Source organism: Azolla caroliniana, unplaced genomic scaffold (assembly GCF_043228905.1).
Source record: "Azolla caroliniana isolate FFs.n. ecotype wild unplaced genomic scaffold, voAzoCaro1.0.p SCAF_10, whole genome shotgun sequence".
NCBI classification, from domain to species: Eukaryota; Viridiplantae; Streptophyta; class Polypodiopsida; order Salviniales; family Salviniaceae; genus Azolla; species Azolla caroliniana.
This window is the reverse complement of record NW_028230445.1, coordinates 17,884,196-17,894,929: the sequence shown is the minus strand read 5'-3', so window position 1 is coordinate 17,894,929 and position 10,734 is coordinate 17,884,196. Positions and strand designations below refer to the sequence as shown.

Sequence of the window (10,734 nt, the reverse complement as noted above, 5' to 3'; positions counted from 1 at the left end):
AAACTGTTTAGACTGAACCGTTACAAAAAAAAAAATCACGCTCAAACCAAACAGTTTTAGAGATTTTCAAACCTTTAAACCATTAAAACCATGGTTTCGGGGTTCAGTTTTGGTTTTTCAAGTTACGTCAAAATTCAAAAGAATTTCACATTTTAATTTTAGAAATTGTAAATGTTAATTTTTTAAAACCATTGGAACTATGGTTTTGAAACCATTTAAACCGATAAAGGCTCGAACCAAATAGGTAAACCCCCAAACTGAACTGAACCAAAACCGAACCATTTACAAAAAACCTGACCCTGAACCAAACCAAACCAAACCGTTTAAACCCGTTGTTAAGCGGCGGTTTCGCGGTTCAAACCGTTGCCGATTGCTAGAGATGGATATAAAATTTAATGTGCATGACGGGTAGGGGCATTCGGCGGAATAACGAAAAGCTTGGTGGGTATCTGAGGAAATAGTTTTGCTCTGCAATCCAAATTGTGGGAGAAGAAAAGGATAGGGAGCGAAGAAGGTTCCAATGGAACCTCAGCGTGTGACAGAGGCAGCATCCCCTGCTTGGCTCGGGAGCACCGCCATCGCCTCCGTTGTAGCCCTTCAGCTCCTCTCCCCTCTCCTCCTTCGGTCCGCACGAGCTAACCTGGTATGCCTTTTCTTAACTTGAGTGAATTTTGATTGATGTTTGATGGAAGTAGATGAGGAAAGGATTACAGTGGATGAGGATGAATGTTGGTTGCATGAGGCATCCATCAATCATGTGAAGAAGAAGAGAAAGGAATCTGCCCCATTGGTGAGGGATTATGGATGATGGATGAATGGATGAATGGATGAATGGATGAATGGATGAATGGAAGAAGAAGAAGAGAAAGGAATCTGCCCCATTGGTGAGGGATTATGGATGAATGGATGAATGGATGATGAATGAATAGATGATGGATGAATGGATGAATGGATGAATGGATGATGGATGATGGATGATGGATGATGGATGATGGATGATGGATGATGGATGATGGATGAATGGATGAATGGATGAATGGATGGATGGATGGATGGATGATGGATGAATGGATGAATGGATGATGGATGATGGATGAATGGACGATGGACGATGGACGATGGACGATGGACGATGGACGATGGACGAATGGACGATGGACGATGGAGGAATGGACGATGGAGGAATGGACGATGGATGATGGATGATGGATGATGGATGATGGATGATGGATGATGGATGATGGATGATGGAGGATGGAGGATGGAGGATGGATGAATGGATGATGGATGATGGATGATGGATGATGGATGATGGATGATGGATGATGGATGATGGATGAATGGATGGATGGATGGATGGATGGATGATGGATGATGGATGATGGATGAATGGACGATGGACGATGGACGATGGACGAATGGACGATGGACGATGGACGATGGACGATGGAGGAATGGACGATGGAGGAATGGACGATGGAGGAATGGACGATGGATGATGGACGATGGATGATGGACGATGGATGATGGACGATGGATGATGGACGATGGATGATGGATGATGGAGGATGGAGGATGGAGGATGGAGGATGGAGGATGGAGGATGGATGAATGGATGAATGGATGAATGGATGATGGATGATGGATGATGGATGAATGGATGAATGGATGATGGATGATGGATGATGGAGGATGGAGGATGGAGGATGGAGGATGGAGGATGGAGGATGGAGGATGGAGGATGGAGGATGGAGGATGGATGATGGATGATGGATGAATGGATGATGGATGAATGGATGATGGATGAATGGATGATGGATGATGGATGATGGATGATGGATGATGGATGATGGATGATGGATGATGGATGATGGATGATGGATGATGGATGATGGATGATGGATGATGGATGATGGATGATGGATGAATGGATGATGGATGAATGGATGATGGATGTGATGATGAAAATGGATATGCTTTTATTTTATTTTTTGCTTAGTGATCATAATATATAGTTTTACCTTTGTGGCACATTTCATTATTTTTATTGTTTTCTTCCCTTTTGGCTTTTCTGGTTGCAGAAACCTCAGAAATGCAAGGGCTGCCTGGGTGTGGGAAATAATGTAAAAATGCTTTCCCATGCTTCATTGTCATTCATAGTCATTATGCATCATAATCTACCATGGTCATCTATCTTTCATCATCATCATCAACATCAACATCTCATCTTCAATCAATAAATTGCAATTCACTTCATTTAAGCTTATTCATGTCCTCTCTTCTTCTTTGTAGCTTTGTGCCGCTTGCAAAGGGAGAGGAAAGCAAGGTGAGTGGGTTATACATTAAATTTTGATACAATATACACACTTATGTGTGTATATCTATGTAATCATATGCATATTTTATATATCTGTGTATGTTCATATTTGTAATATCATAGTGACCTACACAACCTGTTTCCATCAACACTTTGATGTGAGTAGAGTAGAGGGAAAACAAAACAAAACAAATACATGCTTATGTGATGTAAATGAGAACTGTGTATGAAGATAAATTTCATTCTCATCCACAAAACAAAGCAAACGCTAAAGGATATATGATTAATCTGAAGCATACATTGGTTTGGCTTCCACATGTATAGACATGTGATCTGAAGTTAGGGATATAGCTCTGGCTCCCAAACACTTGTATTTGATCTAAGGCATCATTTTTTTCTAGTATGTATAGTCTTATGGCACTAGTGTCTGAGCGTTGTTTCCATTTGGGATTATTGCTATGCAAATATTTTTATTTGATGGCTCTAGTGAGAAATCTGTGATTTTGATGTGCAATCCTTGCATTCACGTCATTAATACGCAACACTTTCCTCTCATTAGTACATTTAGCAATATCCAGGCATAGAACTCCAAAGGAATCAGCCTTGTCTAACCCAAAAGCATGATATGTCAGGAATTCTCTTTTTGAAATGTAGCAGCCCACTATGTATCTCAGTGTTTCTGAATCTGTTGCATACATTAGAGAGATATGGCAATGATATTTACTGTCTATGGGGGGTCCTAATCCATGGGGACCAACAATTGTTACAAAACACTCTCCCCATCGTGTAAGCTGGGGATTTTTAAAGGCAAAACCAAATGAAAAACTAAAACCAGTTGTGTAACTGAGCTTTGGACATCTCCCAAATATTATGCATTAAGCAGCTGGAGATTCTCGTTGTACAAGCACCAGGTAAGATATCAAGCAGGAGGGCAAATAAAAGCCTTCTAGTGCGCTGATTTTGATGTGAATGTTTCTTGTGTTCATTTTCTCTCATAGAGGAGGATTGTATCTTAAAGTATTTTAGATCCTACAGAAAAAATTTAAAGGCAATCCAAAATGCAGTATTTGCGGTTAGAATCTGTGGTTTTTCATTAGGAAATTCCTTGAAAAGGATAATATCTAGCAAATTGAGCTCTTTTCATCATTTCTTCACATGTAAAGTTGGGACCAGGAGCAGTACTAAGTGATAATGAATCAATTGTGATACTCATCTGCATTAAGCTAGAATCACTAGTCAGCCAAATGGCCGTGAATCTGTTCACACTGTGTACACACTGTCCACTTTTCATCATTTCTTCACAAGTACAGTTGGGAGTCCCATAGTACGTAAAATTCGTGTTCGTCTAGCATAACATTCGTTTTCCTACATTGGAAAACGGATGCGAATGTTATTCAAACATTCTTGTGTTTTTTTTGTTTTTTCCCCTTTTTTTCCATTTTTAAGGCTTATTTACCTCATAATAAATAGTTAATCCAAAAGTATGGTATTTATCATTCTTTGAGGGTGTTTTTCTTACGTGAATGCGACTACATGTATGGTACATATGGTTCATACTATGGTTGGGACCACAAATTGAGCTCTTTTCATCATTTCTTCACATGTACAGTTGGGAACATGAGTAGTACTAAGTGATAATAAATTGATTGTTATACCCACATGGCCGTGAATCTGTTCACATGCCGTGTACACACTGCCCATCTTTCGTGCCTTTGTGGCTTTCAATGACAAGGTAGATTGTTAGACTGATCTCCATTTGTGTGAAGGGATTCTAATCTGGCTGATGTTTCTCCTGTCCATACATGCACATCCAAATATTGAACATCCTGTCTTGCAAGAAAGAGAATACAACTTCAAATTAGAATTTGTTTTGTCCATGAAGATCTGTGTAACCAGAATAAAGATATACATGTGCTTTCATTTCTGTCCATTTCAGCCCTTATAAATTGAATATTGAGAGGTCAATTACTTGAGCTTTTCCTTGATCATGTCAATTGGTCCTTTGTCTCCGGAGTGATGCATAGCATAAGTTTCGGACCTTGCATATCGTCGCTTATATTTCTTGCTGGGCTAAAATGAACATCTTGTGTTATGGTTAATGGTGGAATCATTCCACAAATTCCACTCACTAGTTCACTACAACAAGGATGTCATCTTGGTCGTTCACTATTTGTCATTGCTACACATCCTTTGTTGGCAATGTTATCAAATCTTACAATTGATGATGATATCGTGGATCTATGACCGCCATTTGGAGGACAGCTAGTGATGTAAGCAAGCTTTTATGGATGATTCCTTCATGTTTTAAATGCCTCAAAAGGAAGAGTATGCAAGTTTGGGATTAGTTTGCCTTCTTTAGGGTTGCATATAAATTGGAAAAAACTCTTATTTATCTCTTATACTGAGACCAATTGACGATGTTTGGGATGGCAGGGTTTAGTGATTAAGGGGTACAAATTTTCAACATTTAGGTTATTCATTGGGAGTTGATGTTGCAAATTCTCAATTAATTGAGTGGATTGGTATTGGCAGTCTCAATCATGGACATTTCATGTGTAACTCAAAGTGGCGCAATGTACTTTGGAACCCATGCTTCTAGTTTTTTACCATTTCTTGGACTAAGAAGGCGCAACAAGAGATTTTACAACCCCTTCAGTTTATATCATGGGGAAAGAAGGAAAATATGAGAATTACATGGATTTGATGGGATCTTTTGGTTATTCCTAAGCGGCTAGGTGGTTTGGCAATACTGAATTTGGGTATGCATTTGATGGCTTGTTTTTTTCGTTTTTGCAAGATATTTATTGACAAGAGCAACCATGGATATATATGATATAACATTTTATTGAGAAAGAAGGATTAGGGCATGCGAAAACATTAAGGCGTCATAGTGGCAATTCCTCAATGGATGCAGTCCTGTTGAAGTTCAACATTTTGTATATATTAAGGAGTTGGTTGGAGGATTTCCAAGGTGACAGTATTATCCCACCTCTCCGAACGAGTAGGATCTTGGCAAAAAGCTTTGACGTATTTTGAATGGGCGCCATCAAATAGTCAAGAGCAATTTAATTCATTACAAAAAGAATTACTTGTTTCTTCTCGATTATTACATTGGTAACAAAAAGGAATATTTGAGATCTCAATTTAATTGTTTGTTTTAGTTAGAGGTGGTTGAAGTGGGCAATATAGTTGATATAGAAAATTGTTAAGAGTTCGATGATACTGAAATATGATTATGTATTCCACCAAATTAAACTTGCGAAGTATAGCATTGTTGCAAGGATGTTTGCCTATGAAGACAGATCATCAACCTTGGGTAGATTGGTGTTCAACGGGTGGTACAAGATTGTCATCGGGTCTTCATATGTTATATCATCATTCCGTAGCTCACTTTCATGGTTCAGTGGAAAATGTTGCAATGCAATTGTTATTCTCAATTTCTGTTTCGATGCAAGGTGTGTGTTTGGAGAGTGATAATTGAGGGCCTTGCTTTAGGGTCAACCCTCAAGAGGAAAGGGTTGACATTAGGCACGTGTTCTATTTGTATTCTTCAATCAATATATATATCAATTCATTCAATGCCTATTGCACCTAACATTTGGAAATATTTATCTGAAATACAGCAAGTTTTGTCTTCTTGTTATTTGGTGCCTAGACGGTGGATCTTTAGCTAATATGTGCAGAATGGGCTGAAGAATGACATGGAAATCATAGTCCAGTTTTTAAGGTAGTGGGGTTGCACAATAATCGGAATCATGTTTAATGGTAGATATGGAGTAACTGTATACATTAGAAATATGAAAGACATAATGTGGGAATTATCACTATGGATGTTCATCTTGAGAGAGAGAGAGAGAGCATGGTTTTTTTACAGGTGGGCTATTTACAGGGAACCCATTAGAAAAGTGTGCAACTTGTGGTGGTAGAGGTCGAGAACTTTGCCTAAAATGCAATTCGACTGGACTTGCTAATAGTTGGTTGTACAAACCTACCAAAACTGGAGGTTGGGGACCGAGAGGAGAATAGATAGAATCGAAGCCATAATGCTCTTTATTAAAGCTTCATTGTGATGCTCATGAGGGTTTCTTCACTTGTATATATACATGTTTATAACTTGTATCACTATTTGCATAGTGTATAAATTATTTGCAATCCAAAGTAGATGTATTGGGCAAACGTTTGCAGTGCACTTGTGATTGTATGCCATGCAAATATATGCATTAGGCAAATGTCTATTGCTTGTATTTATATGCATGTGATCACAAAGCCATAAAACGATGTTAAATTCATGCAAGAGTTGTAGACCTTTGGCAATGAAGTAGGGATCTCCTTCCATATATATAACATGTGTGTACATCTATAACAGATCTATCAATTATCAGCCTTCACTTCCTATTGACAAACAACTTGGCATGCAATTACCCTTAAGAAGATATGTCATAATTTGGAAGTGTTCCAAAGTTTATTTTATGGCATCAAAAATTGAGCACAAAGATTTCATCCCAAGTTTTATTTATGGTGGCAACTTTCTTAATATTACTTAATTTCTTGGGGAAATTTTCATACTTTTGTACTAAAGATTGTCAAATTCGCCTATTTATGAAATCTATCAGATAGTTCAACTATTTATGAACACATGTTTGAGTCTAAGTATTTCCAACCATAACTTTATGATCTTTTTTTTTATAAATGATTCTAGAGTTTATTTCAATGACAGGCACATATTTGACCATATGCACTTACTCAATTTCCATGGTTAATATTCTAAGTGATTACATTAATCTGGCAACTCAAAAGTTATAACAAAGAAATTATACATTTAGTTCTCCCATAAAACTGTAAACAAGTCTGGACAAAGATGGAGATAGTTGAATTTGAGGAAAAATTATACGTATCTATAAAATCAATCAGTCTCTAATGTAAAATATGTCCATAAAACTATACCATAACAAGATCATATGAAGGAACATAACTTGTGTGACACACTTCACAAGTAGGATGGACTATCATTAGAATATGGATAGAAAATACATTTCCAGCAATCTTAGCAAAAATGTCAGCTTCATCAGAGTGAACATATTGAATAAGCTTTGGATTAATGATTAAGAAAGACATTGTCAATTCGGAAAAAATAGGTTTCAAAAATAGAAAATTGTGGATTGGATTGAGGAGATTAGTACCAGGAATTATATACCTTTAAATGTGAAAGAATGGATTGTAGTATCAGGATGAAACAACAGAGCATATCTGATAATTCAATACAAGAAACATGGCTTGCTATTATTTGATCATTAATGCTCCATTGAGGGTCTGGACGTAGAATGACGTTATTGTCGAAGTCCCATGAGAATAGTGCTGACATAAAGAACAAATGAAGAAATTGCATTCTCATTAGAGCATGACCACACGCAAAAAAACAGGGGTTTTAATCCCTGTAACAGTAGACAAATGTTTAAAAGCATTTTAGCGATAAGTATCGAAAAAAACTAAGTAATTATTAAAACAAAATTAGGACACAAAGAAAACAATCTTATTAACAATGAAATTAAATAAAGAAATTACCTAAAACATCAGCTTTCACAAAAAGGGGTAAAAAGAAGTTTCAATGACGCAAAGACTTCTTCTCTTGTTCTTGCAGCATCAATCTACATACCAAAGCAAGCAAAGCAATGTGATGAAATATTTCCAATCCTTTTTCCAGTGCAATGCTCAATACAATAATACATGCATACCACAAGAGTTTTTCACGCAAATGACAACCATTATTACCTTTCGAACCTTCCCTAAAGCGTCATAATGGTTTATCACAGGTAAGCTAGACTCGACAAAAACTTTAAAGCGCTTTCTTATCGTTTCAATATTGTCATCAACACGGCCCTACAGTAAAAAGAGAGGAACACATCAGAACATTTTGACAATGTTACCCATAGAAGCATAAAAATATGCATAACATAATTACAAAAACATAGGACATAGCTTCTGCATGAATGAGTAATTGAAGAACATGTAATATGTGAAAGAACAATTTTTGCTCATAGTTGTATTATGCACCTGGTTTCTTCCCAGTAGACGTTTCTCCATTTCCTCCTCTGAGCAATCAAAAAATAGCACAAATTCGGGAACAATTCCAGTCTATGAGGAAAAAAGGAAACATAACTAGGGTTTCAGGTGAGTGTAATCTATGAGATGCTCATTCGATAAAATTTCTTTTGAACAATACTCACAACAAGCTCAAAGTTTGCACGATTCTCTTCATTTCTTGGAAACCCATCGATCAAAAATTTGTCATTTCCACTGTTTAGCATCGCATTTTGAAGAAGTTTGATTGTGACTTCCGAAGGCACAATCTTTCCTTCTTTGATCATGTTTTGTATCATCAATCTGCAGAGACTATGGAATGTCACGACAAGACTAGATGCATATTTCTCAGGTGTTACAACATTGGGATTTCCATAGAGATGACCAGCATAATTCTAGTTTTTCAGTGTACCTTTATAGTTGTGAGGATCACTATACTAACAGACTAAAAATAGCCAATGGGCGCTAGAAAAGCTAGGCTTATTCTTCTTTAAGCAATTCACATACTATATAGTTCTACAATTGGGTGGTGAATCACATCTACTTTCTGCTGCTCTTACACTAGGTCCGTATTCAAATCCTTAAACCATACTCGTACAAAAGCTACTACGTCTACAGTTGAATGGTGGATCAGATCTGCTTGTCTAGTGACCTTCTACAGGGTCCATATCAAAATCCTTTACCCATTCTCATTTCCCGATTTGATCTCAGCACGCAAGAGGTCTCCCGCGCTCAAATGTGTAAAACCAAAATGCTCTACTAGTGATTCACACTGGGTACCTTTTCCGCTCCCAGGTCCACCTATAAATTTGCATTAATACATGACTTCTTAATGATTATTATGAGAAATTAAACCATAAAAAACATCACCTTCACCAATATAGAATCGAGAATCTAAATTTACTCACCAAGAACAAATATAACCTTCACAGTTTGGAGGGAAGAATATACATTTCCATTTTCATTTCCATTCCCATTGGTGACCACTTTCTGAATAGGATGCAAAATGTGAAAATGAGAAAAGAAAAAATGGATCATACTCAAATCAGGACCAATTAACAGCCAAGAATTACCTCCTCCTCAAGTGTGGATTCCATTATGGGAGCCATTGGCTAGAGCACACAAACCACAATAGCTTTTCTCCTTGCTATGATAAACAGAAATGCCTCCCAATTTACAAATAGACTTAGCTCAAGAGATCATTTAATCCAAATTTGATGGATGACTATGCAAACACGTATGTATGTATGTATATGTACATAAAACTAATGTTCACACGCAGGAGATCTGACTCTTATTAGGGTCCTCTCAAACTATCGGATATTTTGGTGTCCATCTAGATATCTAGGGAATATCAAAACCCAAACTTTCTCCAAATCTAGCTATAAGATGTATCGTAGCAATGTTTATATGTATGTATGTACGTGTGTGTATTGAGCTTTTGATCCAGATCTGATTAAAGTTCCTTGATGATTGGATCATCGAAATTGATTCAATACATCGTGACTAAAGTTCAAATGTAACACAGATCTAGAGTAAAATAAATAAATTCATCAATATTTGAAAATGGGTACCTGAAAAATGCCGTGAAAAATGGGATTTGTTTCTTCTGCATTAAGAAATAAAAAATCGATGAGAAAGAGAGAATTACTTCCATAACAGATCAAGCATAGCAAAATAGAAGCATTTTTAAAGAAAAACAAAAGCATTAACGAGCCCCAGAATTGCATTGCTTATCATTAACAAGACCCACAATGCATTGCTTAGATCTCGAACAACAATTACAGAAGCGGGAGGAGGAGGAGCAGACACAAGAATGAAAGCTTTAGCTTAGTGCACGAGAAGCTAAGATTTGCTTCTTTACCTGGTGGGCGAATATCTGAGGATCTGATGTGTGCAATGAGGAAGAAGAAGAAGAAGAATAAAAAGAAGATGGGGGTCTTCTTCTTTTTTGTTTTCCTTTTTGGCTTTTTTACTAATTTGTTCTCCTGTGTTTTTCTGTTTTTCTATTCTTCTTCTTCTTCTTCTTCTTCTTCTTCTTCTTCTTTTTTGCTGCACAAATCTTCGCCCACTAAAACAGAGGCATTTCTGTCTGTGTACAGACTATGTAGGTAGGAATTTATAGGGATCGGCAACGGTTCGGTTTAGGCTTAGCCGGTTTGTCCTTATCCAAGACAAACCGGCTAAGCCTAAACCGTTTAGGGGTTTTCAAACATGAACCAAACCAAACCGATCCCTAAACAGGTTTATGAACCGGCTTGGGAAACGGCTTGGAAACCGGTTTGGGAGAAAACAACAATACTCTTCCATTGAATATTGAACTTCATAACACAATTCTA

At 37.1% G+C, this 10,734-nt stretch overlaps 2 protein-coding genes and 1 long non-coding RNA gene across 5 annotated transcripts; 2 read left to right on the top strand and 1 right to left on the bottom strand.

Moving 5' to 3' along the window:
* The first annotated feature begins 487 nt into the window (after positions 1–487).
* LOC147859308 (uncharacterized) lies at positions 488–6,494 on the top strand. The gene is made up of 4 exons (XM_087325499.1): positions 488–643; positions 2,082–2,123; positions 2,293–2,326; positions 6,192–6,494. The coding sequence occupies exons 1-4, from the start codon at positions 521–523 to the stop codon at positions 6,341–6,343; spliced, it is 351 nt and encodes a 116-aa protein (XP_087181625.1). The 5' UTR covers positions 488–520; the 3' UTR covers positions 6,344–6,494.
* Positions 2,337–5,481, top strand: LOC147859309 (uncharacterized). The gene is made up of 2 exons (XR_015530331.1): positions 2,337–3,645; positions 3,898–5,481. It is a non-coding gene; the product is annotated as an uncharacterized LOC147859309 (long non-coding RNA).
* Positions 6,495–7,384: 890 nt separating the features above from the next.
* On the bottom strand, positions 7,385–10,365 carry LOC147859307 (UMP-CMP kinase 3-like). Of its 3 annotated transcripts, none has more exons than XM_087325496.1 (10): positions 10,260–10,365; positions 9,970–10,004; positions 9,469–9,542; positions 9,304–9,385; positions 9,079–9,196; positions 8,542–8,698; positions 8,369–8,449; positions 8,087–8,194; positions 7,880–7,962; positions 7,385–7,672 (listed from the first exon to the last, which is right to left on the bottom strand). In XM_087325496.1, exons 3-9 carry the CDS (start codon positions 9,502–9,504, stop codon positions 7,888–7,890), a joined length of 657 nt encoding a protein of 218 aa, XP_087181622.1. In that variant the 5' UTR covers positions 9,505–9,542; positions 9,970–10,004; positions 10,260–10,365; the 3' UTR covers positions 7,385–7,672; positions 7,880–7,887. The 3 variants fall into 3 exon arrangements, with proteins under 3 accessions (XP_087181622.1, XP_087181623.1, XP_087181624.1); XM_087325497.1 differs by having other exon boundaries at positions 9,469–9,538; positions 10,260–10,362; XM_087325498.1 differs by lacking the exons at positions 9,970–10,004; positions 10,260–10,365 and having other exon boundaries at positions 9,469–9,559.
* Between the last annotated feature and the right edge of the window lie 369 nt (positions 10,366–10,734).

What these genes read in the sequence shown, in the direction of transcription:
- LOC147859307 (XM_087325496.1), bottom strand. Translation starts at nt 9,504, where the DNA reads ATGGCTCCCATAATGGAATCCACACTTGAGGAGGAG. An exon ending in AAATCGGGAAATGAGAATGG is followed by an intron (nt 8,699 to 9,078) that starts GTAAAGGATTTT and finishes TAGTCTCTGCAG; the next exon opens with ATTGATGATACAAAACATGA. An exon ending in GTCTACTGGGAAGAAACCAG is followed by an intron (nt 8,195 to 8,368) that starts GTGCATAATACA and finishes TTTTTACTGTAG; the next exon opens with GGCCGTGTTGATGACAATAT.
- LOC147859308 (XM_087325499.1), top strand. Translation starts at nt 521, where the DNA reads ATGGAACCTCAGCGTGTGACAGAGGCAGCATCCCCTGCTTGGCTCGGG. An exon ending in GGTCCGCACGAGCTAACCTG is followed by an intron (nt 644 to 2,081) that starts GTATGCCTTTTC and finishes TTCTGGTTGCAG; the next exon opens with AAACCTCAGAAATGCAAGGG. An exon ending in CAAAGGGAGAGGAAAGCAAG is followed by an intron (nt 2,327 to 6,191) that starts GTGAGTGGGTTA and finishes GTTTTTTTACAG; the next exon opens with GTGGGCTATTTACAGGGAAC.